The sequence below is a fragment of the Spermophilus citellus genome, assembly GCF_964194105.1.
Source record: "Spermophilus citellus genome assembly, chromosome: 2".
NCBI lineage: Eukaryota > Metazoa > Chordata > Mammalia > Rodentia > Sciuridae > Spermophilus > Spermophilus citellus.
This window is the reverse complement of record NC_138183.1, coordinates 253,288,366-253,316,289: the sequence shown is the minus strand read 5'-3', so window position 1 is coordinate 253,316,289 and position 27,924 is coordinate 253,288,366. Positions and strand designations below refer to the sequence as shown.

General features: G+C 63.2%; 1 protein-coding gene across 6 annotated transcripts; it reads right to left on the bottom strand.

Moving 5' to 3' along the window:
* TPCN2 (two pore segment channel 2) lies at positions 1-27,924 on the bottom strand. 6 transcript variants are annotated; one of them, XM_081274588.1, is made up of 25 exons: positions 27,776-27,924; positions 24,663-24,727; positions 23,953-24,029; positions 23,435-23,612; positions 22,141-22,257; positions 20,364-20,470; positions 19,546-19,621; positions 17,325-17,424; positions 16,370-16,435; positions 15,961-16,025; positions 15,399-15,475; positions 14,832-14,913; positions 14,625-14,711; positions 11,257-11,376; positions 11,077-11,136; positions 9,762-9,890; positions 9,081-9,130; positions 7,742-7,841; positions 5,628-5,699; positions 4,987-5,060; positions 4,599-4,680; positions 4,409-4,491; positions 3,851-3,932; positions 3,395-3,474; positions 1-2,793 (listed from the first exon to the last, which is right to left on the bottom strand). In XM_081274588.1, the coding sequence occupies exons 1-25, from the start codon at positions 27,888-27,890 to the stop codon at positions 2,715-2,717; spliced, it is 2,223 nt and encodes a 740-aa protein (XP_081130714.1). In that variant the 5' UTR covers positions 27,891-27,924; the 3' UTR covers positions 1-2,714. The 6 variants fall into 6 exon arrangements, 3 of the variants coding, with proteins under 3 accessions (XP_081130714.1, XP_081130716.1, XP_081130715.1); XM_081274590.1 differs by lacking the exon at positions 27,776-27,924 and adding an exon at positions 25,997-26,150; XM_081274589.1 differs by lacking the exon at positions 19,546-19,621 and having other exon boundaries at positions 17,325-17,497.

The window sequence follows — 27,924 nt, the reverse complement described above, 5'->3', positions numbered from 1 at the left end:
GGGGCAGTGGCCAGCGTCACCTCCCCCAGAGGGCTCAGGCTAGCTCGCTGCTGCCCTGGCAACTCTTCCCCAAGACCGCTGCCGCCTCCGAGTCACTGTTACCAAACACGAGCAAGACCTAGGACCTCGCCCTGGACCTGCTCCACGCCACCTCAGTCACAGCACCTGTGCCTTGTGCCATCCGCGCAGAGCCAGTGGGGCCCAGCAGCTCCTGGGGAGGAGCAGAAGTGAGAACAGCCCCTGGTGGGTGGGGTGTGCGGGTGGGAGCAGGCCCGCACCCGCCTCCCCAGCATGGGGCCAGGAGGCGCTCCCAGGGGCTCTGCTGGCCATGGAGAGCCAACCCTCCCAGGTCCAGCGTGGCACATGAGGCTTTCAGGCCATGGGGCTTTGGTGCCTGCCAGAGTGGGTCCCCTCAGTGGCCTCATGTGCTCCCCAGCTGACCCCACACGTCCCGCCCCATCATGAGCTGCTCAGACCCACAACCGTGTCGCTCCAGTGTGTGCAGCACAAGCCCCGCGTCCAAGCCACAGGTGCCCACACCCCCACCCATGGCCCTGACAGGCTGCTGTCCCACGTGAGCCCCAGCCTCTTCCCCTCACCTGCCCTCACATCTACAAGCCCAGCTGCCTCCATCTCTGTCTCCTGCTGACCCTGCGGACACAGGCCTTCTTGGCACCCAGGCCCAGGCCCAGGACCCCGCTCACCTCCCCTTCCTCTGGCCTCCTTGAGGGCCGAGATTCCAGTTTCAAACAGTGCTGGGTGAACCTACGATCCAGCAGGACAAGCCCCGACCCTGTGCCCAGCCAGAGCACGGAGGTGACCATGGGAGACGGCTGGAGACGCTCAAGGCTGCTGCAAGGGCCATCAGGGGCCAGCACACTCCTCAATGGGGTGCTCTCCATCACAGTTGCATGGCCACCACGCTCCACAGAGCGCCTGCTGAGAAGGAAGAGGGTGGACTGGTCACCACACCAGGGCTGCCCCCTCCCCCGGTCAGCACAGCCAAGTCAGGGCCCACCTTTGTCAAACTCAGTGCATATGAAATTTTCAGGAGCCCCCAGAATGCCCGCAAGACCTCAGGCCACAGTCCACAGGCGCCAGCATGCCCAGCCAGGCTCCTCCCTCCCCTCCACACACTCCTCCAGGGATAGCAGCTCCCAGCGTCCTTCCTGAGGGCAGCAAGCCCTGACCAGTGCCTAGCACAGGTCGCCCAGAATTATCCACCACCTGGCAAGAAAAGCCACAGAGGTGGCTCTGCACACAGCCCAGACACAGGTGGACAGCAGGGCCAGGGAAGGACAGGCACAGAGGCAGGACAGAGGGCACAGCTGTCCATCCCACAAGTGCCCTGAGGACTAGGCTCATTTGGAGATGGGACACTCCACAGTTCAGACAGGTCAGACCAGCCTTGCCTCTCAGAGGACTCGGGAGACGTCCACAGGGAAGGAGCCGCCCAGATGGCAGCAGTGGCTTACGGGGTCCCAGGGCCCACGGCATATTGGAAAGAAATCAGCGGAACCCATGCCACCACTAGGTGGCGCCCGAACCTTAAGAGCAAGGGGTGGCAGGCCCCACCCTGTCCCCAGAGCGGCAAGCGGCCCAGCCCTGGGGGTCCTTCTGCCCTAACCAGCCCCCCTCCACCCCCCCCCCCAGGCAGCCTGCTCCAGGAGGCCCAGCGACCAAGGCAGAGTGTCAGGCACAGGCACAGGATTCCAGGGGACACCAGGACCCACAGGAAGCCAGCTTGTGCAGTCACAAGCACTAGATCCTCACGGTCCCACATTCTGGGGCTACTCAGTGTCCCTGGGCCCCTTTCCAGTATGTCATCCTCAAATCCCATCTCCACACCAGCTGGCAAGACTAGGGTGGCTGTGTCCTGCCGGGCGCTCACCCTTCAAGCCCACGGCAGACCTCACTCGTCCACCCAACGCTCTCCTCCATGAAGGGGCTCCAGGAATAGGCAGCAACCCCCTGAGCTGGTGCCCCATCGAGAGCCCTGGGCCAACCTGGGTCCAGAGTGGATCGAGAGACGACATGGCCTGTCACACACACTCACTTCACCCTCCCCACCCTGGCCCAAGCAGGGCCACCTCGGGCTTGCAGGCCACCGTGCAGTGGCAGGAAGCCCCTCAGCCAGGTGTCCTCGCTTTCCCGAGCAGCCCTGCCCCAGCAGCAGGCCCCGCGTAGGTAGAAAGCACAGACGTCTCAGGCTCCGCGGGCCACCGTGGAATTATTGGCACTCTGATCCACAGAAACACCCGGCCCCCATCACGTGCACAACCCGTACGTAACGACACACCCAGGTTCCCCCGTGTACGGCCACCAGCACCCCCAGGCCCGAGGCTGCAGGGGACCTGCCCAGCCCACGCGGCCCTGTCCCTGGAGGCCTCCAGCAGTGAAGGCACCTGCTGGCGCAGGCGGCACGGGAAGGCCACCGCCTCTGGCTTCCAGGCTGGCTTCAAGGCCCCAGAGTCACCTCCACAACAGAAAAGCAGGAGCCTCCCGGGAGCAGCTCGGGAAGGACGGCAGCAGGGCACGGCCACCTGGAGAGCCCGGCAGCGCAGCAGCTGAAGGGCAGCAAGAGGGACTGGCTTCCTTGTCCCCTGCTGTCCCCTAGGTGGTCAGTCAGAGCAGAGGCTTGTCCTGCTTGGTCAGGTGCCGTCTCATCCTCAGCCAGCCTCTCTCCTGCCGGTTGGCCAGGGGCCGTCAGAGTGTCACCTGCAGAGCCGCACGTGCGGGTGGTTACGCAGCCTGTGCATCAGCTCCTCCTCCTTGGGCTCCTCCAGGATGTCCCTGTGAGGCAGAGGACCACGGGCACCTCAGGAGCCTGGACCAGGCGCTGGGAGAGAGCCACAGCTTAGGGGAGGGTCCCCAAACCAGACGGGCCAGAACGAACACACAGGGACTGGGACCCCAAGGACCAGACCCAGTCTCGGGACAGATGCAGGGCCTCCAGCAGCACCACCACAGGCCGGAAGGGCACTGCTGGGGCTCTGCGGTGGCTCCGGCCCCAGCAGTGCAGGGAAGCAAAGACCGCAAAAGCCCAGACATGCACTGGGCACAGCTGGCGCCTGTGCAGGAAATGAGACCCTCAGCAGGCCACCTCCAGTGTGACTGGCCACCTTCCTGGACCAGTACAGAGACACTCAAATGGTCACAGGAAGGAAGGTCACAGGAGCACCCAGAGGCCAGGAAACTGAAAGGGGGGCTCTTTCACATTCTGGAGCCGCATCGAGCAGAGAGCCCCAGCCCGCTTCTGGCCCTGGCCCTGAGCTGCTGTGACCTACTCAGCTGTGGCTCAGGAGAAAGGGACATGATGGCAGGGAGACCCATCAGAGCCTGCTGCTGCACTTCACCCCAGGAGGCTGCTCACAGCAGCTTCCCACGAACGCACCTGAATATGAGCTCTGCGGTCAGCTGCATCCCCGAGAGGTGCCGCTCATGACTGCGGGGGTCCCACCTGTAAAGGAAGTTCTGGGGAGCGGGAGGGAGGAGGGCGGGCAGTGAGTGTGGGCCCTGTGTGAGGCCAGCCCTGCTGCTCCTGGGCCCAGGTGGCCAGCATCACTGCAAGGGTGGGCATCTCACCCTGGACGCCTGGGCACCGGCAGCGATACTCACTCCTGCCATGGCAAGGGCTGGGGCCCCTCCTTCAGCACCAGGCCCAGGCCTGAGCAGCACCACCATGCAGCGTCAGGCATTCCCAAGAAAGCCCAGCAACCAGGGCAAGCAGCACCCACGGCCAGACCAGCCCAGCACAGCCATCCAAAGACCAGGAAGGCCCAGCCCCAGCTTCCCACCAGTGACTGACGCGCGAGAAACCAAGACAGGCCTGGGCAGGGACATCCGGTACCTCCAAAAGCAGAGCCAGAAAGAGGTTGACCCAGATGACAGACGACACCAGCCACCACAACACGAAGTAGACCAGTGACCACCTGTGGGGGACAGGGGCCGCATCCTGGGGCAAGCAGGAGGGGAAGTCCAGTCCTGACCCCACCATGCACGCCTGTCAGGACCTCATCCACGCCCAGCTGGTGTGTAGCACTGGTGTCCCCACTGAAGACCCCCTGCCACAAGCTCACGCAGGAGGGTCCAGGCCACGAGCTCACGTGGGAGCTCAGCACCACGCACACCTAGGCCTCCAGGCCAGGTCCTTGCTGGGCTGGGCTGGGCTGTCCTGCCATCTCCCTGGCCCAGCCCACGGACTTCCCGTCACAGCAGGCCACCAGCGCCTCCACACCACACCCGGGAGAGAGTACCCACGTCCTCGGCCATCGCCCAGGAGCAGCGTAGATGGGACACGAGGTCGGCCAGGATGCGCGGCCAGCCACCCCGCACTGTGGAGCCAGCTGGGGCACCTGGAGCGGAGGCGGCGGCCATCTGGGGGAGCCTGGCTGGGGGTGGGGCTCACCCGCCTGCGTAGCGCTTGTAGGCTTCCAGGAACACCTGCCAGTTGTTCACCACCATCACGTTCCACAAGGTGATCAGGGCGGCCTGCGGGGCAGAGCAGGGTTGGGAGAGTCCTGGGGGGCGGGGAGCAGGCCTGGGGGGGCCTGGGGGCAGGAAGCCGGGACTGGGAGGGGTCAGGCCACAGGACTCACCGCAAAGTCATCAAAGTTGTTGGCCCAGTACTCCAGCTGCTCGAAGCTGCCACAGGGCGCTGAGCCGTTGTCGTGGGCCAGGCTGGGGACACAACACCCCTGTCAGCACTCAGCACTGCCCTAGCCCCCTGCTCAGCCAGGACCTCCCTCAGGCCCCTGGGAAAAAGGAGGAAGAACAGAGTGTCCCCCAGGCAACAGGACCACGGACACAGCTCCTCTGGGCTCCGGGGCCACAGTGGGGCTCCAGGTTCTGGGCCTGTACTGCCCACCCCCCAATCCCACCCACTTCTGCAGCCTGGACTCAGAGAGGGGTATGGGTGCCGTGGTTCTCAGGAGCCCCAGGCAGGGCACCCGGGGGGTGGGCACAAGGGGAGCGGGGACCCCTCACCTGTCATTGCCAGGAGCCACGATGACACCTTGGAACAAGCTGATCCCTAAGATGGCAAACACGTAGTACACCACCTAGGAGTCCAGCAGCCCCGTCAGCCTGACTGGCCCACAGCCAGCCAGGGTCTGAGAGGCCACAGCCTTCTGCCCTGGGCACAGGCTCCCAGCCTGGCCGCTGCCCCCAGCCATGAGCACCACTACTTCAAAACACTGTCGACCTCCGGGGCCAGGTGACCTCAGGTGCCAGTGGAGCTGGGCAGGTGTGTCCATGCTCCCCAGGGGACCTGGGTGCTGCCTACCAATGAAACACGGCTCAGGGACCCCAGCTAGCATGGGGCCCTCCTCCCAAGCTCAGCCAGCAGACAAAGCCATCCAGTCCCCAGTGTCAAGGTGGCCCTGGGATGGCATCCCAGACTCCTGGCAAAGGAATGCTGATCCAGCCCCACCCATGACAGCCCCAGGTCCCGCCTCCAGGAAGGGGAGCAACCTGGCTTCCTGCCCAGCCCTGCACCTCCCTGGCCTCATCTCCCTGCTGATGCCCCAAGCCGGGACCCTGCTGCCCACAGGGCAAAGTCGACCAGTCCACCCAAGTCCACTGCCCAGGGTCCCGGTCCCCCGCCACTAGCACCCTCCAGGACTCACCACCAGGATGCCGCCAAATGCCCGCAAGTTCTGGACAAGGCCCAGGATGGTGCTGGCCACCACGGCCATCAGCTGCAGGTAGGAAGAAAGCACAGCCCCTCACTCCTCCCGCCCACTGAGGAACACCAGCACCCACTCTACGACCCTGAACAGAAAGGCAAGGTGGACACCAAGCCACAAGCCACACACCCACAGGCACCCAGCAGCCACCCACACACACCTGGCCACAGGTGGCCACACCCTGCAGCTGTCCCCACACTGCTCACACACCTGGACACACAGACTCAGCCCACAGCTGCCCACACCCACCGGGACACACATGTACACACATCCTGAAGCCAGCCACACACACTGGGACACACCTAGACAGGTGTTGCATGACCTCCCACACACACCGGGACACACCTAGATGTGCACCTGGCTACCCACACACCCCCTCACCTGCACACACCACGCCACCCATACACCTGTCCACACACCACACCTACACCCATCAACACACATCCACACCTCGAATGCCCAAACCCACCTGTGCCAAGAACTCCCCACATGGCCAGCCGCCTCGCAGGCCTAGTCCTGTGCCCCTGGGCAGAGACCCCATGTCTGCCTGCCCACCCGTGGGGCCAGGGCAGCTCCGAGGAAATAGCCCTGGATGTGCCCACTAAGACGGATCCCCATTGGCCAGCCAGGCCTGCAACCCCCCCGACTGTAGGCAGAGGGGCGCCAGCAGGTGGACACCACAAGGGCGAGGGTGCAAGCCCACGCAGACACCCACATGCACACAGGTGCCTGAACAGTGTGCATGTGACACCGTCCTGAGAGCATGTGTGACATGGCAGACCTACAACCCACATGTGTGCGGTGTGCACACTGTGGATGATGCAATGACACACACGCATGTGCTGTGCTGTGAGCACGTGACTGCACATGGTTATGAGGACATGTGACTGCATGGGTTATGTGGACTTGTATGTGACTGCACCTGCTTATGTGGACATGCATCACTGCACATGGTTATGTGGACATGTGTGTGACTGACGTGGTTATGTGGACATGCGTCACCGCACATGGTTATGTGGACATGTGAACGTACATGGTTACGTGAACGTGTGTGAGACTGCACGTGGTTATGTGGACATGTGTGTGACTCACGTGGTTATGTGGACATGCGTCACCGCACATGGTTATGTGGACATGTGAATGCACATGGTTACGTGAACGTGTGTGTGACTGCACGTGGTTATGTGGACATGTGTGTGACTGACGTGGTTATGTGGACATGCGAACGCATACGGTTACGTGAACGTGTGTGTGACTGCACATGGTTATGTGAACATGCGTCACTGCACATGGTTATACGGACATGTATGTGACTGCATGTGCTCTATGGCTGTGTGCAAGAGTGCCGTCTAGAGTTCACATGGTTGCACATGTGTGCCCTGCAGTTGCATGCAGCCGTGTGTGCACAGTGTGACTCCATGTAGACACATGTGTGTGCATGCATGTCCTGTGCAGAAGGCTCCAGCTCAGCAGCTCCATCTGCACCCAGGACCCCAGCCACCTTCCATGGGAAACCCACTGCTGCGGCGAGCACAGGGGCATGGCACACCCTCAGGAGAGGTGGGAGGAAGGAACAAGACACCTTGAAGGGGGTCTGACCTCCTCAGTCTCACCTCTCCCAAAAAGAGCTTAGGAGGGGAGCAGCGCTCTGCCTCCACTCCAGGGGCTGCGCCTGAACCCACTGGCCACCTGCCTGCCCACGGGTTGCGGCTCCTGAGGGCACATTAGAGAACCAGGGGCTCAGAGAGGCCACCAGCACCCCCCACCTGCCCCTCACTACCACACCCTGGAGCCCAGACCAAGCCTTTCTGCCATCTCCAGCACGCGGGCTCCTGGGACAGCCGAAGGCACGCACACCCGATCTCGGCGGCCCTGATCCTCACCACACGCAGGGCTGGACCCGCCTGCCTCTAACTATTGCCCCACCTCAGATGCAGGCATGGCTGAGGTGTGCCCAAGGGCGTCTGGGGTGGTGGGGATGGTCCGTGGCCTCAGACTTGCCTGTCCCAGAGCCACATAGTGCTGAGGACGACGAGAGAGGCCAGCACACGCACCTTCATGTTGGGGATGATGCGCAAGAAGCGGAACACGATGAGGATGTTCACCAGCCGCATCATGTCCCACAGCGACAGCAGGCCCCGCATCTCTGGCTTCCTGGGGAGATGCATGGGCAGAGTGGAGGCCAGAGACCCACCAGGGGACGGAGGTACGCAGGAGGGCATGGCCTGCGACAGCCACACACAGACCTCACGGCCACACCACCCAGCACAGCCTCCAGGCACCACAGGACAAAGACCCAATCTATAAAGGTCACTGAGGTCCTGAGCTGAGCGCTCAGGTCCCGGCAGAACAGACAGGCCCTTCCCCGACCCCATTTCCAGACCCCCACCTCCACTGCTCCGTGTCTCCCACCCCATTCCTCGGCCCCTGACCTCCAACCCTCTTCCTGTGCCCCTCACCCCAGACCCCATTTCCTGTGCTGTGACAGTCCCACCCCTTGACCTGGCCCTGCCCCACCTGGCCCTGCTCGGGGTTTCTCTGTGTGCTCCTTGCCCAGAACGTCCACCCACCACTCCCCGGCAAGGACCAAGAAGAGGCAGGGTACAGTGCACACTAGAGACAAGGGGACGCCTGTCCTGGGGTGCAGGCAGCACAGACTCTTGCCACCAAGGTGCTGGCCAAGCAGCTCCTGCAGGGCACCCAGGTCCCAGCACTGTGTCCTCCTGCAAGCTCTGGGCCCATGCCAGCCCCCAAGCACCCCCACGACGGGGCCACCTGTCCTGGCCTGCACTGTGCTCTGGGACAGGCTCGTGGCACCAACTGGTTACTGACAGATCCTGGGACAGGCACCACACCAGCAGAAGTCCTGGTGCAAGGCCAGGACCCACCAGCCCACCACACGTGCCCTCTGACTGGCCAGAACCGGGGCCAATGGGCACAAGCCCTAGCCCCACCACTATACAGGGGTAGACTGCGGAAGGGGACAACCAAAGGTCCCACACAGGACAGGTGCTCCCGCCAGGACCTTCCTGGAGCAGAGGGGCCCACCTGATCCCAGTGATCACCAGTCCCCAGGCCTGAGTTTGGGGGCTCAGGAGTGTCTGCTTCTGGCCCTCAGCACCTCAGGGGCCACAGGCCCATGGCAATGCTGGGACAAGGAACCCCTGCTGCTCAGGAGGGCACCTCAAGGGGCCACTGCCCAACGCCTGGGACACCCAGGCTACAGAACAGACCCTCACGAGCACAAAGAGGCTGCCCCCCTCCCATCAGGCAGGCCCCGCCCTGGCCGAGCTCGCCTGCTGCACCATGCAGAGCCCTGGGCAGGGCCTGGGCCACCGGAGGCACAGGGTGGGGCTGCCCATGGGGCCCCCAGGGTTCTCCTGGGTCACATACCAGCCTCGGTAGGGGAACCCGTACACAGCCAGCGTGAGGATCTCCAAAACCTTCAATGACAAAAGAAAGCCTTGTAGAGCAACGCCAACCCGCAGCCTGCCAACCACCACGAGTTGGCGGGCGACCAACGCCTTCTCCCCAAAGGCAGAGGTCAGCTCCGTCTGCATCCCCCTGGTGTGGCTCCAGATGACAGGAATTGTGTCACTCTGGCCTAGGAGTTGCAGACACAGGAGCAGCTCAATCAAGGACAGACGGGAAGGCCCCGGGTTCTCCTGCAGCATGGTCAGGGGCAAACGCTCCCGTGGACCACTCCAGCGTCCTGCTGTACCGCCCCCAAGCCCAGCATCTGGGGAAAGGCGTGGACACTCCTCTGAGGGCACCCTGAGCACCTGAGCACACCAGCAGGCCTTCCCCCACACCCAAGGTCACACTGAGGGTGGAGTGTGTGCGGGCCTAAGGGCCACTCACTCCACTGCACTTGGACGCTGTAGAAACCCACCTCCTGCAGCCCCCGGCACCTGCCAAGCAGCTCAGCTGGGCTAGGCCGGCCCCGTCCCTTGAGGCAGGAGCCCAGCTCCCTAGGCACTCGGGTCCTCAGCAAAGCCTCAGACCAGCACAGCCCAAAGCCACAGGCCGAGCCCACACCACGCGAGAGGATGGCCGGGGCATCTCCAACTTTACCAGCAGAGCCAAGGTGACGAGGCCGTCGAACAGGTTCTCGGGGTAGGACAGGTAGCCCCACGGGCCCAGGGCGAAGGCCTTGAGCAGCAGCTCCAGCAGGTAGTACATGATGAAGACACAGTTGAGCACCTGAGGGAAGAGGCGCTTCAGCCATCGCAGCCCTGCGGCCACACCACCCCCTGCCTGACACCACAGCACCCGGCACCCCGCTCTGCCCCTCTCCCGACTCAGGCCTCCCCAGGGCTCCCGGCTCACAGGCGGCTCCCCAGTCCCTGGTGAGAGTTTGGGGGGGCTCCTGGTCAAAGGTGGTCTCCACCAGTAAATAAAATAGCCAGTGGCTCTCCCCTCCAGGCAGCCACAGGACCCCTCCCACACCACAGGCCCACAGCCTACAGGGAGGCGCAGGTCACGTTTCCAGGTGTGTGGCCTGCCTCCTACTCCCAAGTGAACATGGCCTCCGTCCTCCTGGGAGGAGGTGACCACTGAGGAGGAGGAACAAACACCCGACTGCACGGAGGCGGCTGCATGGAGGGGCTGGCATGGAGCCCCCTGGAGGGCCAGAGCTGGCTGCCTGCGGGTCCGCCTGGGGCCCTCCCGACAAGCACACTGCTCCAGTGTGGAGAGCAGAGAGGAGCAGGGCCTGAGAGGCGGAGGCTGGCCTGGCACGAGGAGGCCCAGGCTTCACCCCAGCACAGAAAGACAAGCAAAGCTAAGACGGACAGACAGACACAGGCCTGCCCCAGGCTCCTCAGGAGGAAGAGCAGCCAGCCCCGCACCACCCTGCCCTCAGGGCCCGGGAGCCCCCTGGCGCCAGGCAGGGAAAAGCCCGACATGAAGAAGGGGAAAGAGGGAAACGAGGTCTTCCCACGAGAAGCGGAAGCCTGAAGCCTGGGGAGCGCCACCCCCACACTGATGGAGTGACACCCTCCACTCCAGGCCCCACGTGACAACAAGGTCACTTTTTAATTTGGCAAATCAAGCTTCATTCTTAGCTTTATTCTTAGGGAACGTCATGGTTTCAGGGACTCGGCAGACCCCCTAAGGCAGGGGACAGCAGGGTGCTGGTGGCTCTACCTACTGCCCGGGAGAAGAACTTCAGCTCTCGGAGGGATTTAACAAGAGCTCTCCCCATGAGGTGCAGGGCCAACAGCCAGCTGCCAGCTGAGAGCGGAGGGCCAGGAAGACCCTGCCCACGGGCCCCCAGCTCTCCCGGCTTCCCGCCACGGCGCCATGCTGTGCTCTGCACCAGGCCACCCTGCCTCACTTCTCCTCAACACAGCGGACGGCCTGCCGGGCCAGGGATCCCAGAGCTTACCCCTAGGACAAAGTTGTCCCGGTCACTGGGGGCCACGTCCTCATCCAGCACCAGGAACACCTGCGAAGCCAGAGCAGAGGGCGGCTCACAGCGCCAGCAGGACACATGGCAGGCAGCACGGCCAGGGCAGGGGGCCTGAGAGACCCGCCTCCCACACCAACAGGGGCAGCCAGCACTCACGCAAATGGACACGAGGTTCGCCAGGGTGATGCAGTTGCCCAGGTAGTCAAAGTAGCGGTGGCCGAAGAGGAACTGGGCGCTCTGCAGCAACGGGGACTGGTAGCAGGGCCTCGGCGGGTGCTAAGGAGGGAACCCGCGGCTCAGAACCGCACGGCGGCAGGCCCGGCCATCGAGGAAGCAGTCCCAAACCGCCTCCCCGCCACCAGGGAGCCACGACCCCACGGGCACCTCAGCAAGCCACGATGGGACCCACGGCCATGTTAGGTGCGTGTACGGCTCACAGCCTGACACAGCCAGGCACAGCGGGAGCGCCCAGGGCAGCAGGAACCCAGCGCCGCCGTGGGAGTTCCAGCCTGGCCCCCTCACGAGACCAGCACTTCCCAAGCTCCGTGGCCTTGCTTCAGACACCTCCCATGTGCACAGGATGGGGACGAACAACCCGGCAAACCACACGGAAAGCCAGCGACTCAGCAGGGAAGGAGGTGCCCGGGTGTCCACGGGAGCCGCCAACCACACGTGGGCATTTCCTTTCAATCCAGTGAAGTTTAGATACCATTTCTGTGGCAAAGGCCACATGTCAAGTGCCGGGCAGCCCCACATGAGAGGCCACTGCGGTAGGTGGGCAGAAAGAGAACACTTCGTCCCCACAAGGGATTCCACACACAAAAAGAGAAGATGCAGAAGACACGGAGGCAGAGGAGGGGCTGCAGGAGGGGAGCACAGGGCCTGCACTCGGAAGGCGCAGGGGCTGCCGTGGCCTCACTCACGCAGCTCAGAGGCCAACCACGCCGGGCCATGGGAACAGAGGCCTCAGCATTCAGGTCCCGTCCCTGGGCTCCCAATTCATCCTTCACCACCCGCCCCATGGCGACAGGCCAGTCCCCAACAACGTCCCTGGCCACCAGTGAACATGAGGAACGCTGGACATGGTGGGAGTGCAGGCTCTGGGTGCCCTCTGGAGTGGGGCAGGGGTGTGATGGGGGACATCCAGAGTCCTCCAGCCACATGGTACTCCAGGTGACCCAGAGCTGCAGCCTGACCTGGCGACGTGGAGGCCAACGCCCAGAGGCCACCTACCTCCAGCACACCCTGACCACTGCCTCCTGCATGCCCACCACCTGAGAGCTGAGCCGCAGCACAGAGGACTGAGCAGCCTGGGGAGGGGTCCACTCTGTACCTGACCACACACGGACACCTTGGCCAACAGAGTTGAGCACCCCATCACAACCACACAGCCACACGGAGAGAGCACTTCCATGCTGCATGTGACATGGAATGACAAATCACGTGATCGGATGGGTGGCCTCCAGGGGCAGCGAGGGGGCTTCGCCACCCTTTGTTACTGTCTACTACAACCACCACTTCGTCTTTAACCCAAAGCCCCTCGTTAAGAAGACAGGCTTCTTTGGAAACTGGCAGGGAGGTCTCACTTGCAGCTCATCAGCAGCTCATCAGCATGAATGGGCCAGCAACCTGGGCAGGGCCAGGATGATGGACAGGAGCTGACCTCCCGAGTGCCCATGACTCTGAAGGGGCCACCAAAAACCACAACCTGCCCACCATGGTGGTGGACGCCTATGATCCTTCTGGAGGCTGAAGCAGGAAGATCTCAAATTTCAAGGCCAGTCAGCACAACTTAACGAAGCCCTGTCTCAAAATAAAACCGTCCAAGGGCTGGATGGGTCGCTCAGTGTGGACCCCTGGCCTGGCATGCTCAGGGCCTGAGTTCCACCTGACGTCCAGCCTTCCTGCTCCTCACTCCAACTGAAATACGGCCCCTGCCCGCAGCCTGTGGGGAAGAGGGTGGCATCCAAACAAGCTGCACGACAGCTCTCAGGACTCTACCCATGGAAGAACAAACTGGCAGACGGGGAAGGACAAGGCCAGAGCAGGGACGTGGCTCCAGTCCTGGGCCTTCATGGCCCTAGCCCGCCCTAGCCTGCTGCCCTGGATCTCGACAGCCACAGCCCATCTGTCTTCCCTGCCTCCTGGAGGCAGCACCCCCTCATGGACACCCACAGGTCCTGGCACTGGGAGAGGGCAGGAGAGTGAATGTGACTGTGACCACAGTACCCACAGGTCTGCAGACAGCTGCCAGGGACAGCCAGAGACCAGTGGGCATCACTGGGAGAGCGGGGAACCAGAACCCTGGGTGGCCAGCTGCAGGTGAGATGACGCCCACTACACACCCACCACGCTCCCGGCCCTGGTGCTGCGGAGGGGGCCTCCACCTGGGGCAGGAGCCACCCCCTGCAGCAGGCTACACAGAGGCCTCCTGGCCGAGGCCGTCCCCAATCCACGCCGACGCCAACCTCCAACACACTCACTCTGCACCTCCAGGTGACTCCACCTGACAACTCAGTGCCACCCTGTCCCAAGCAGGGGTGTGGTAGCTGAACACAGCGTCCCCTGCTGAAGTATCACTAGCACTGCCAGGCCCCAGGAGGGACACCCCAAACGATGACAGGGACAAGCTCACACCATCCCACGCAGGTCGAGGTGGCCTAGAGACACCTGAGGAAAGCACGTCCTGAAGAAAACACGTGACAGGCTGAGGCCACGGGGGCCGGCAGGGGCCTGGCTAGCCGACGGCCCAGGGCAAGCGCTGCCTCCCAACTGTCCTCCGCTCAGCGCAGGCTGGGACCCCAGGGGCGGCGGCACTTGGAAATGGGGCTTTTGAGAGTTCAGCAAGTGAACACAGGCCTTCACGGTGAGGACCACGTAAGGAAGGCTCTCGCCACCTGCAACCCAAGGAGAAGCCTTGGAGGAGCCAGCCTGCCAGCCTTGATCTCGGACCCCCAGCCCCAGGATGTCAGAAAAGACCCTGAGCCTGAAGCCCCTGGTGCAGGCTTATTCCCGTGGCCTCCCTGCACGAACGTAGCAGGAGCCCGAAAGCAGGACGCAGAGGACTCTGCCTCCTGCCCTAGCCCTGCTCAGGTTCCTGCAGGGTCCCCAGGCCAAGTAGTGGAAATGGCAGCCCCTCCACTGCCCCTCTGCTGCCCAGGACACCTCTGCTCCTTCCAAGCACCTCCGCCCACCAGAACCTGTCACAGCCTCTACACAGTGCTGAACTGGAGGCCAAGGTCCATGGTAGGATGAGAGGTGGAGGCTGTGCAGAGACAGTACTCCACCTCCAGGGCGGACAGGACCCCAGGAGGCAGCTCCCCGGGCAAGCCTGGCCCAGGCCAGCTCCCAGCGCTGGTCTATTTCTTCAGGTGAAAAAGTCTCCCCAGTTTGCAAAAGCCAAATGACCTCCACCCACTGCCCATGAGGGGAAACACCCCGGCAGAGAGCTTTAGAAGAACGCAGAGTCCCTGCGCACCCTGATGGCCCTGGGCTGGGCAGGCGGCACAGGCCCGCCCCGTTACCTCTCTGACCACACCTCTGTCGACCTCACTGAAGATTTTCTGGAACTCGTCAGCTGACAGCAGCACACCATCAAGGGAGCGCACCTTCTGCGGAGGCAAGCCTGTCAGCAGGCCACAAGGGGACTGCCACGCCCCAGCCCCAACCCCATGGGCCGTGAGCGCTGGCCTTGGAGAGCACAAAGGCTGGGCAGACATGGGAGCAGCTACCTCCATGATGGCCTGCTTTTGGGAACTGCTCAGCTGGGCTTTCTCAAGCACCTGCAGGAGGTCCTGGGGCGTCACCCCGACTCTGTGGGAAGGAAACCCGCCAGTGAGCACTGCCCGTGGCAGCCCTCCGCAGCCTCCCCAGCACTTGTCCTGAATACCCTCACTGCCCTGGGCAGGGCCTTGCCTGAGGGGCACCTCCCAGCAGCACCCCCTGCAGGTGTGGTACAGCCACCATCATCTAAGACCCAGGGACACACTCGTCCCCTTCAGAGGAGCAGACTCCACTGCCACCAAGCAGCAGGTCCAGAGCGCTCTCAGTGATGCCCTCGAGCGTCATCTACAGCACAGCAGAGTGGCGCCTGGTGAGGCAGGAGCTGAGGCAGACATGAGGACAGCAGGGGCCCAGAGAGTATTTTCAGGATTCCAGATGAACCCGAGCCCGTGGCCAGGCAGCAGGGGCTGTTGGGGAGACCCCTCGGGGATGCCCAGACCCCACCCAGGGCCACAGCCCCTTTCCTGGGGAGAAAGGGCCCTGGCCACACTCAGGCCTGCAGAACCCCAGCCTACCCTGTCATGGAGCAGAGGACTTCGTAGGCAGCACGGGTCCCCAGCCGCCTCCGGAACAGCGAGGTCTGCAGAGATTTCTGCAAGGAGGACGCGCTGAGCAGTGGACTCCCCCACACCCCGCCGGCCCCTGCCCCTCCCCCTCCCCCAAGGGTGGACAGACGGGAGGCCCCAGCAGCCTCCAGGGAAGCCAGCCATCCTTGGCCTCTCCACCCCTCAAACAGGGGATGACAGACCCCAGGGGGGCTGTCCTCAAAGGAGGGAGGTGGCCAAGGCCCAGGGGAAGTGAAGCCCACTGGCTCACTCCTGTGTGGGTCCCTGGCAGCTTCACTCTAAGGTTTGGGACAGCTCTAGGGACCCTGGGTAGCCACGGCAACAACTCCTGCACTCCCAAAATGACTCAAGGCAATGACACAGGGTGTGTCCCAGCTGGTCACGGGAGGCAGTGGCCCCTGCCTGACCTACATGGCCTTCAAGGCTGAGGGCTACCCCCTGGCCAGCTGGGGCCACTCCACGCTGGGTCTCAGACACTTCCAGACACAGCCCGCAACACAGCTCGCCTCACCATGAGGTAGCCCCGGAACTGGTTGTAGATGATGGCGGTCAGCAGATTCATCAGGAACAGGCTCCCTGCCACAGAAAAGCCTCGGTCAGCTCAGAGTGGCCTGGAGCCCCAGCATGGCAGGTCCTACACACACCCCTGGGCAAGGTGAGTGGGCACAAAGAGGACTAGAGACCACAGTGGCCAGAAGACTCCTTGCTCGCAGCAGGACAAACACCTCGAGGGCCTCACGCCCCGTCTATCAGTGGGCACAAGCAGGCCAGGCCCGCACGGGTGGAAGGATGGACGAGGGGTGGCAGCCAGGGGTGGCAGGGCAGCAGGGACCGGGCGGGGGAGGTGTCTGCGGGGTCCAGGTCAGGGCACCTGAGCACCGGGGCTGTGGCTGGGAGGCTCCGCCCGACGGGGCGCTCACCTATCAGGGTGAAGACAATGAAGAAGATGGCATAGGCCCGGTTCTCCGAATACACGGGGATCATCACTGAGCAAGGAAGGGACCAGAGACAGAAGGCTCGAGCCTGCGGGGACCCTCCCAGCTCCCATGTGACTCGGGCCAGACGCCCCACAGCACAGGAGGCTGTGGGAGAAGTAAGGCTTCTGACTCGAACCCCAGCCTGTCACCTTGGGCCCTTCCCGGGACAGGAAGGTCCCATGGAGGTCCATGGAGGTCCATGGAGGACAGTCAACCCTGGGCCAAGCTAAGATCAGCCTCCCTGCGGCCAGACCCCCTTCCCCACAGAGACTAGCTGGGTCTCACAGCACAGGGGGACCAAGCTCAGGGCAGGGTGCTTGGCTCTCCCGGGTGAGCATCCCAGGCTGCCCGTGGGGAAGGCCTCATTGGTGCGAGCATCCCTAAGCCCAAATGAAAGACACCAGCCAGCGTGGCAGAGCCACAGCCAAGCCCACGAGGCCAGAAGCCTCTCCTCTGGGTACAGTTGCACCTGGGCAGGTTGGGGACCTGCCAGCACCCATCGCAGCCAGCCAAGACCCCAGGGTCTCTCGCATGCAATGCTCCCCAGCAGCACGCACCTCACGCTGGGCCTGGGCAGCGGCAGGGAAAGAGGCAGGGCCCCAATGAGGCTGCCAGAGGGCCCACTGACCACCGCCATTCATCGTCACACAGAGAACACGGCTCACAGTCAGCTTCACCGAGGAGAAAGGAGGCAAGATGCAGGGAGCAGGAAGCAGGAGAAGCAGGAAAACAAGGAGCCAGACAGAAAGACAAGCAGCAAGAAGGGAGAAAGGGGTGAAAACAGGAAAAAAGGACAGAGGATTCCAGAGTCACCCGTCTCCTGGTCGGACAGCCCTGGACGCTCCCTCCAGGCCGCGGGGCTCCACCCAGGCCGCCTGCCCTGCCCACCCGCACACACCGTCAGGGTTGTTGGCCGTGGTCAGCAGCACCAAGAGGGAAGTGAAGGCGTCCAGGAGGTTCTGGAAATAGGTCAGCCTCTCCTTTTTCTCATGTTCATCCTGCCGAGAGCAGAGGAGGCTCTGGGAAGCCACACAGGCCTTCACCCCACAGCTGGGCCTCCAGTCGGCCGACCTGGGGACCCAGCAGCCAGGACCATCCACCAGGACCATCCACCAAGCTGTCCTCATCTACTGCTCCTCCATCCACCGCCCAGGTGTGCTGAGCATGGACAAGCGACTGGTGGTAAGGGCACAGGGGCCTGTCTGGCACACAGCCCCCGCAGGGCCTCAGCAGGGCCAGGATGGAGCAAGAACGCGAAGGGCCAGGGGGTGGGCAGCAACTGGATGTGAGCTTGGCCCTCCTGGCTTGAAACAACCCACCCCCCAGGCCTAGCTCGGCGGGCTCTGAGCTGACCAAGGAAGGCCTCAGCACGGCACCTGGCTCCCAGCGCACAGCACCGGCACCGTTTACAGACAAGGCCACCCCTGGTGGGGCAGCTCCCCAGGAAGACAGGCACCGCCCAGGGCCTGAACCCAGCAGGGCTCCTGCCACACCTCTACAGTCAATTCCTGTGGGGGCCGCCCCATGTGACCCTCCGACCCCAAGCCCCCACCCCAAGGCCCACCCTGTGGGGGAGCAGAGGAAGCCTGAGCACAGGGTTTCTGCCCCACCCACTGCCAGCAACGACAGGCTGGCCTGGGGCACGTCTAGAGGTGGGATGTACACTGCTGCATGGGACCAAGGCCTTATACCAACCCAGTCCTCAGAAACACCTCCAACCAGACTGCGTGGGGACAGCCCGCATGCCGAGAAGGCTGGCCCTGGACTGTGCTTACCAAAGGGCTGAAACGAGGTCAGGCACTGGGACAGTGGGCACGAGCAGGGGACACTGAGCAAGGCCACCCAGACCTGCAGGCGCAGGTTCCCAGCCTGCCTTCCAGGCCATGCTAGAGAGGGTAAGAACCTCACGGGGGCCAGTCACCACCGCCCGCCCCGCCCACTCCAGCCAGGCAGGGAGCGGAGCTCTGCCAAGACCAAGGGCAGCATCCTCCTGCGGGTGCTCAACGTCACCCTGCTCAGCCAGCTCCCCTGCTGGGCCGAGACCCACCTGGAGGGGGAGCCACACTCCCAGAAGCCGGGGACACTTAGCACTCCCAGGCTAGAGGCCAAGGACACCTCCACCCCACACTGACTCCGCCTCCCCTGGGCTCTGGAAGCGGCAACTGACTACCACCCTCATGGGCTTGGCCCTCCTGGGGGTCAGCAGTAGGGCCACCTTTGCAGTCCAGCACTGCCCTGTCACCGAGGGACACACCCAACAGACACAGACACACCCCAGACACAAGCACGGAGGCGCACACAGGCACACTCACACAGAGACATGAAGACATGGAGCCGTGGCTCGGGTTGACCCCTCTCCCAGGTTAGAAGTGCACCTGGCTCCCCTCCTGGGCAGCACAGCCCCAACCCTAGAGGTTCTTCAAACTCACAAAAACCAGCCCTGACTGCTGACCACGACCAGCCACATCCCAGGACAAAGGAGTAAAGAAGCAGGGTGGCCGAGGCCTGGGGCAGACAGTGACCCCAGCCCGGACATGAGGGCAAACACAGAGGATGGAAAGTGGGGGGCCCACAGCAGGCCTCGAGGCCAGGTGACAGGGGCACACCCTCATACAACACTAACCTGCTGGGGGTCAAAGGCTCAGCTGGGGCTGGGCAGAGCGGGGATCAGGGTCAAGGGCTGGAGACAAGGATGTGTTGGCAGGGGCACTCCCAGAAGCCAGTGCAGACCCAAGGGGCCCCAGTCAAGGAGGAGTGCAGAGGAAGGCTCAGTGTGAGGCTGGGTAGCCCCTTGGGGAGGGACCTACGAACTACCCCCTGGACAACTGGCAGGAAGGTGGCAGGGGTGGGGCAGGATGGGAACAGTGGCCCCAAGCCCAGGAGAACTGGGGCCATCAGGGCCTCAGCAGTGGGGTGCTGGGAGCACTAGGGCCCCTGAAGGTAGACCTTGGGCTCAAGGTGGCCGCGTGACTCCTGGGTACACCGTTCAGGCAGGGCCGCGCGGCCCTCACTCCCTCCAGCCTAGTGACTCTCCACAGACACCTGCACAGACCTTGCTGGAGGGTTAGCGAGTGCAGAGGACAGCCCAGCCCCACCTCTGGCCACGCCCACCACCTCACCTCCTCGCCCACGGTGAACAGCAACGTCCCAAATATGGTGAAGAGGCAGAGGTGAACAACCAGCAGCAGCCCGATGCTGGGGAGAGGGCGGGGCTCAGCACCCACCAGGTGTAGGCCCCCGCCCACTGGCCTAGGGGGCACCTGGGGCAGAGTCAGGCACAGCCATCCCCTCCTGTCCCCAGAGGACCTGCTGAGCACTCAGCCCAAGAGGCTGGAAGACGGCCTGCTCCTGCCTCGCAGAGCCGGCCTTCTGCGGTGGGACAAAGACAACCCCAGGGGCATGACCCAGGGCCCAAGGCCACCTCCATCCTTCTGGCTGAAGGAGAGGGACATCAGCCAGATGTGCCACCAAGGAAGGGATTCAAGGCAGAGAGAGGACCATGAGTGACATTTCTGTGGGCAGGGGAGGGGACTTATGGAGAGCTAAGACTGGCCCCAAGAGCCCCAACTTTCTGGTGATGACAAGACTTGCAAGCAGGGACGCCATCAGAACTTTTTAACACCCAGCAGCAGCCACAGAACTGCGGGTGGAAAGAGTGGAAGGAGACGGCGGAGCAGGGGCAGGGGACCACCACGGGAGCACGGGGGCAAGCAAAGACCCGTCAGGGGGCACCCCAGTACCAGCAGCCACAGGGGAGGAGCAGCAGGTCTGCCAGGGCCTTTAAGGGGGCCGCCAGATCCAATGACCTCCTCGGAGCGCCAAAGCACCTGTGGGCCTCTCAGGCAGCACTCTGGGCAGGAGTGCCCAGGCCAATCCTCAGGCCCTCAGGCTATGCACTTGCACAGGAGCCCTGCAGCCCCAGGAACCCAGAGCACACCTGGCCATCTCTGGCAGCGACCACCGGATGCACTTCAAGGTCTTCTTCATCATGGAGGAGTTCTGCAGCAGGAAGAAGGGGCGGAGGAGCCGGCGGATGCGCAGACGCTGGAAGAGCCCAGGGCAGACTCAGAACCCTGTCTGTGTCCTCACTTGTACCCACCCCTGCCATCCCAGGGGCAGACATCCCAGGGGACTCAGGCCCATCAAGGGCCCTGCTGGATTCAGCACCAGCCTGCCAAGCTCAGTGGCACGTCACGGCCATCCCTTCCTCTCTAGCTTGCCCTGGTCCCCGTTGACAGAGCCAGCTGCACTATGGAATGACACCTGGGTCTGGCGTTCCTCAGGGGTCAGCAGCCTCTCCCTCACACAGAACCTGGGTCCCACTGGATAAGGTCCACCAGCACCCGGCACAGCAGGCCCTCTAGAGGGACCCATCCAGGAACTTGCTGGCCCTCTCTGGGTTGCATCTGTCATCCTTGGAAGGGCCCCAGCCCCGGGCATGGGCTGAGCAGGCCAAAGGGAATGGAGGTGACCTAACTACAGCTAGGGGCTCCAACCTGCCCCGGCTCTGCAGGGGCATGGGTACCCCGCATGCCCCAACGCAGTCACAGGCTGCCCATAGGCAGAGGCTCTGGTCTTGTGGTCCAGCATCACAGGGCTCCCCCCAGAGGCCATGCAGTATGACATTCCCACTCAGCAGCAGGGAAGGACAGAGGTCAGTTAGGATATGACCAGCTGGACAGCCAGGGCTGTTTCCGTGCCGTGCACGGGTCCCGGCAGGCGGCGGCCCGTTAGTGCTTACCAGTGGACTCTTCCCACCACCCCTCCTCGCCCTTCTCAGTGAGGTTAGCTTGGTAAGTCAGCCAGTGGGTTAGAATATCTGCTGGCCAGTCAGGCAGATGCCCTGACTGTCACTCAGCTTCACGACTGCTGGGCCGTCCTCCCCTTCTCAGAAGGGAGAAGGGCAGCACTTATGGGAGAGCCAGAGGCTGCCCCTCATAGCCGCAGGAGGCCATGGAGGGGGCTTTCCCTCTCGGGCAGTGGCTCCCTGCGCTCATGGGCCTGGGTCTGCCAGCTGGAGGTGGGAGGGCACCGCACTCCCCCCCTACTGCATTCCCAGCCCCCGCTGGGCCACCCCTCCCAGAAGTCCAAAGGCAGGGAGGGTCCCAGCTCTGGAGTCCCCTCCCAGGGGCTTCAGGTGCCAATATGTCAACAACCCCCGGTATCTGCGTGGTCTTTCTCCACTTCTCCCTACAACAGCACCCGATGGGTCTCCTTCCCCCACAGACCCTGACAGACGCGGCTGTGAGCGGCCAACCTGTCACCGCTCGACACCACCAAGGCACCCAAGGGTGCTCTGCAGGGAACAAAGGCCCTGCGGTCAGAACTCTGGGGGTGGCTGTGCAACACGGCTAGGTTGCACAGAGCTTGGGGTATGGCTCTGGGCATAGCAAGGGAGCAGGGTGGCACTTCCATGGACACCCAGGCAAGTGAGTCTGGCTGCCAGGCGGGCTGAGGGCCAGGAGCTAGAGGCCCAGGATGTGCTCCCAGATCATCCTCTCATGCTCGGGATGCCCAAGGACGCCTCCTGCCTTCTCCAGGCAGCGGGTCCCCATGCGCAGGTGGGAGCATGGCTCCCTGCCCAACAGGAGCCCAAGGGCTACCGGGCGAGGGCAGCGCTAGGCAAATGGACAGCAGCCGGACCCCAGACAGCAGCACCTGTGCCCCACAACCCCAAGGAGCTCCCGCCATCTCAGAATGTCCTCACCACGCACCTCCTGACAAAGGAGACAGAGGGACACGGTCCAGTCCACAAGAGACACAGCCAGCACCACGATGTAGGCCAGCAGCCACACATTCCTCTGGAACTGGGCCCGCCCGACCAGGAAGCACTGCGGGAGACAGGGGAGCAGTGAGCAACGCGCCTGCAGCCAGGCGGGGACGTCAGTGCCCACGGAGGAGCCCACAGAGCAGGAGACTGCCCCACAGGGCCACCTCCACGTGCTCAGGAAGTAGCCTCTGGCCAAGAGCACCACCACTAGCTGTGCAACCTCAGTCTCATGGGCCTCAGCGTCCTCCCTGGTCACAGGGTTCCCAACGTGCCCATGCAAGCCACCAGTGCAGGAAGGCAGGCTGGGAAGGCATCCTGGGGGGACGGACAAGACAGCGCCCAGCACAGGGCACCTGGACCACAGCAGGAGGTGACGTGGGCTGGGCGTTAGTCTGCTCTTCCCTGTCCTACCCGCCACTCCCACCAGCAAGACAGCCTCCCGAGGTCACCCCTGCAGATAAGAGCACGTGGCCACTCTCGTCTAAAGACCACCAAACACACCAGCCACTCAGAACAGCTCACGTCAACTTCTTACCAGTTTTGGTTCCAGTTTAAAAATCCCCAGACCTGTTGACCGTTTGTGGGTGAAAAAGAGATGGGGAGGGCTGGGCTAGGGCTCAGGGCACAGCGCCTGCCTAGCACGAGGGAGGCACTGGGTTCCAGTCTCAAGACCACATAAAAGCAAGATAAATAAATAAAAGTCCACCAACAACTAATAAAAACATTAAAAAAAAAAAAGATGGAAGAACTGCCAGGGCCTGCCTCTCTCTGCACACCCCCCAGCGTCCAGCCACGCAACCCACCCCTCCCAGGAGGGACTGCAAGGCAGGCTCCCAGCAAAGGTACCGCACCACCAGGAGGCCACGTGCAGCCTGACCCAGGCCATGGGGGCCCTGGGACCACAGTTCTGGAAGGCTTCACTCAGCCTGGAGAGTGCCGGCCCTTCCGTGCCCAGTGGGGGAGTTGGAGGCTCCTAGGCCGACAGAGCCACAGGCCCACATGAGCCACAAGGGCCACCTGCAGCCTCCAGAGGGATCTTGTCACAGACAGAATCGAGAGTCAGATGTGCAGCAGCCACTGTGTGGGCAAGAGACCCCTTTCTGTCCCACACCCTCCTCTTTAGGGGATGACAGGGTGCCCTTAGGTGAGACCACTCAGTCCTCTTGTGTACCCACACTGTCCCCCCACAAAGGTCAGCCCCTGAGTACTCCCAGAGGCACCCCGGCCGCCCACCGTACCTTCACAGACACGTCGGCCATGAAGACCAGCAAGCACAGCCCCTCGACGCCCTCGGTCAGGCCACAGGGCGGCTCCCAGTGCAGGGAGCGGTAGCGCACGTCGGCAGTCTTCGTGAGCGAACACGGGGTCTCAATAAAGGCCAAGGCCAGGATGCAGAAAATGGTGAAGTTCAGGATCCTGGGAAGGAGACAGAACATGGTTAAGGCACAAGCAGCAGCTGCCCTCAGAGCCAAGAAGTGCCTGGCAGGCAAGCGGCAGGCCACTCGCGGTCAGCAGGGGCTGGCACCTCCCGGCCCAGTACTGCCCCGGGCTGGCCGAGCATCCTGAGAAGGGAGCTCTCATCACCCGGAGCCCCACCGCCCTCACCAGGGCTCCTGCCTCAGGGAGACTAACGCCCCCTCTGAGCCCACAGGGAGGGTGCCCACCTGGACAGAGGCAGGTAGAGTCTAGAATGGGTGAGGCCACCACCCCCACCAAGCAGGACATGGAACCCCACACGCCATAGGTGCACTCTCACCGTTGGCACGCGTTCGAGTAGTAGCATCGGTAAAGCCGCATCGAGCCGGCGTCCATGCGGTGGGAGATGGAGCGGTACTGGGAGGGAAGGGTCACAGGGAGGACGTGAGCAGGGCTCTGCAGCAATGCAGAAGTCCTGACGGCGTCCCCACATTACCACAGGCACAGCCAACACAGGGCACACCCAGCCACCGGCTCGGACAAGCCCAGGGGTAGGGATGGATTCTGTCCCTCTCAGGCAGGATCTGTGTCGGCGCGTGGACCCGGCCCAGGTGCCCCCCGGCTGCAGCTGTAGACCCTCTCAAGCTGCCAGATTTGCCAGGCAGACCGAGTTCCCCAAAGGCCAGCTGTCTAAGGGGACACTGGGGAAGATCTGCAGAAGACACAACTATGTCCCTGCCTACCTACGAGGCTCTTCTATGTGTGAGGCCTGCCGCTGTCCCCAGCACTACGTCCTCCTCTGGGATGTAGCCCCACCTAGGACCTGGAGCGGGGAGGCCCAGGGCAGGCCCTGGCATGTGGTGAATCAACACCTCAAGGGCCGCAGTACCCAGTCACCTACCTCTTCACAGCAAGAACTCCAGGACAGCCACCAGGCCTAGGGCCCGCTGACATGCTACTCTAACTCACAGGCCAGCAGCTGAGGCCTTGACCCAGGACAGCAAGGACTGGAGGGGCAGGGAGATGCAGCAGCAGGGAGCCCACACTCACCTGCATAGCATCTTCAATGAACACCACAGCCTGGTCGATGCAGAGGTCCCGACTGGCCACGGCGGCTGTGGGCAGAGGGGACACGTCCAGTGACCATGTAGGATCATGAGGCTTCACCCTCCATGGTGGTCTGACAGAAGAAGACCACTAGCCACAGATCCCTCCACCCTGAGCTCAGCACCTGACACCTGGCCTCCGCAGGTCCTCACCAGAAGAGGAGCGTGGCAGCCTGAGCTCCTGGCACCAGGCCTAGAGAGAGGCAGCTCTGCCCTCAGGACCACCACTGCCCAGAGGACAGAGTGCCCCCAGCGAAGCCCTATGGAGAGCAGCAGCACTCTGCAGAGCCCCAGTGCTAGACTGGGGTCCAGAGACCCTCTCCCACCCGGGAACTGGCTCTGCAGATGTCTCCATTCTGCCCAGCAGGAGTGCTGACAGCCACTGCCCAGTTCTGAGAGGACGCTGTGAGGTACAATACGGAGTACGAGAGCCCCCAGCCAGTCTGGCACCCAAGTATGATCCATGACAGGGCTGTGTCACTCCTTAGCCGCTGGGTCCCACCACCAGCCTCCTGCAGGTCCCCAGCATCCCCAACAATAGAATGGGCTACCACGACCAGCCCACTCCACCCACCAAGGTCACAGAATTAACACTGACACATAAAACGGAAAGCATCGAGTACAGAGACCAAGCAGAGTCCCACTCCCTCCTGGTCCCTGCCCTCAGGACCAGGAACCCAAGTCACCCCAGGGAAGAGCCCAGGCAGCACCCAAATGCCAGGCCTCTTCCAGGCCCTCCCTGGCAAAGGGAGCTGTGTCCTTCACCATGCACAAGTTGGTTCTCGGGGCACAGGAGGTGGGGCCTCCTGGAGGCCCAGGTGATGGACACAGCCAGCCCCTGACTGAGGGGGCTTTCAGGAAGAGCCTGGGCCAGCTGCTCACGGGCACCTCCCGCCCCTCACAGCACAGCCAGCAAGTCACCTCCCCCAGGCTGACTGGCTCAGTCCCCACACATTCAACCACAGGCTCAGCCTCAGGACCCTAACTGTTCCCACAGAGGTGCTGCGGTGTCCCAGAATGGCTGTAAACAGACGCTATCTGGCTCTGTGCCCAGCACACAGCAGACCCCAAAGCTGACTTACCCAGTGGGCAATGAACAGCCCAGGAAGCAGAGGGTCTGAGAGCCCAGCCCTCACGCAGGTCCCTAGAGGAGGGACGGACACCAAACCACACTGTCCCTGTGGTTCACTTCACCTGGTTTCTGGTGGTTGGTCCTAAGATTCTGGGTCCAGCCCATCAGAGCCCACCCAGCCCTCAGTATCAGGAAGGCAGTCCCACCTGAAGTCCCAAGGGATCTTGTCACAAATCCTGGGAAGCCCACACAGCATCCCACAAGTCCTCCAGGGTCACACTCCGTCCAGCCTGGTACTGCAGGGGGCCCCCTCTACCCACCACTGGCTCGTGCTGCTTCTCCACCCTGTCCCCCACCATGCCATTCATTGTGAATGTGGCCCCGCCAAGCCCTTACCCAGGCTGCTGCCTCTGCCAGGGGCACCGTCCCACCTTGTGGGAATGGGATCTCACCCTGGGCAGCTCACCTGCCCATCACGGTGGCAATCATCTGCCCACACCCCATCACCCCACTAAATGTGGGTCTGCAGGCTTGGGGATCCCTCACTCCAACTACTTCTCCAGCTGTAGAAGGGAGATTCTGACCCGGGGGGAAAAGCACTCTTCCCAACCTTCGATGGAGCCCTGTTAGGTGGGCTGAGCCAGAAGGACCTGGCCACAGGGCCCCCCAGGTCCTTGGGCACTCTATAGCAGCAGCTCCCCTCCCTGTGGAACACAGGGGCCATCTCAGAGCCCAGCACAGTGCTGGGACAGAGGCAGAACTGCCCTCACCACAGTGACAAGGCCAAGAGCCCTGAGACCCCCTCATCAACACTGTCCACCCTGGCTCCTGTCTCAACAGCCAGGGTCGCACCTGCCAGAAGTCCACTCGGCCAGGCTGGGACCTGCAGCTTCCCGGCTCTCCTGCCCTGGACGGACAGCAGCACCCACACCACCTCCCGGATGCTCTCTGAATCACACAGGCCCCTCCACCTGTCACGGCCCCCTTTTACTGAGACCCAGAATGGATTAGCAACTGCCATCCTCACACAGCCAAGAAGTAGCAGCCCCAGAGAGGCACCCAGCCCTCCAGACACAAAGCCTGTGTCCCCTGAACCATTCATGTATCCTGTCCTAGCCTGGCAGGAAGGATGTCTGGTCCCAGGAAGCAACTTAAGAATCTCCCTGGGGGCAGAAACAGTGTGGCCAGCTCAGCTCTCGTTCCCTTATCTCCTGTCAGGTCAGGCACCTTCAAGGATCCACCAGCCCACAGGTGGTGGTCACTATCCCAACACAGTCCCCTCCAGGGCAGAGGAGGAAGAAGCCCAGAGAGGGAAGTGGCAAGGCAGGACTGTCCAGTGTGTTTCTAGCAGCAGCCACCCGTGACCTGGGGCAGTCTCGGGGCCTCTCCAAGGCTGTTTCTTCCTGAATAAGATGACACAGCTCCTTCTGCCTCTGACCCAGCACCTAATTCCCCTGCTGTCAGCCAGGGATGGTGGACTCCACCCTGGCACCCTCCTAGAGATTCTGCAATCCCTGACCAGAAACAGGAAGGGCAGGAAGAGGCTGGGGAGGGAGAAGGGCCCCAGGCCCACCAGCTGCTGGGGCCCACCTGCTGTGACCAGGCCAGGAAAGTCACTCCAGGAGTCTGGAATCCCCATGAGCCACTCCTGGCTTGTGACCTTGAGTGACACCTCCTTTGGGCCTCAGTTTCCCCCACAAGAAACAGGGAGAAGGAGGGGATGAAAGCGCTGCCTCCTAGGAGCCTTAAGGCCACCACGGAAACGCCGCCGTCTGGCCAGCCCTGCACCCGGCGGGGGCTGCCCGACGTCCTCTTCCCCGGCCCCTCGGGGCTGGCCACGACCCCACAGCGCCCCGACTCCGCCGGGCTCGGGACAGCGGCTCCCCTGCGCCCGGCCGCGCTCGAACGCCGGCCGAGTTGGGGACCGCGGGACCCTCGCGGCATCCCGGCCAGCCCGGCCCCCTCACTAGGCCCGGGCCGCTCACCAGGACCAACTTGGACGCTGCGGCAAGTGGGCAGCGCCTGAGGGCAATCGCCGTCACCGCTGCCGCTACGGGCCCGGCCCAGTAGCGGCTTGGACTCGGCCTGGAGCTCCGCCATCCAAACACCACGCGCGGGACCCGCGAGCGCCCCC

Coding starts and splice junctions, on each gene's coding strand:
- TPCN2 (XM_081274588.1), bottom strand. CDS start 27,890: ATGGCGGAGCTCCAGGCCGAGTCCAAGCCGCTACTGGGCCGGGCCCGT. Junction 9,131..9,761: donor TCGTCACCTTGGCTCTGCTG/GTAAAGTTGGAG, acceptor TTGTCATTGAAG/GTTTTGGAGATCCTCACGCT. Junction 2,794..3,394: donor ACCGCAGAGCTCATATTCAG/GTGCGTTCGTGG, acceptor TCTGCCTCACAG/GGACATCCTGGAGGAGCCCA.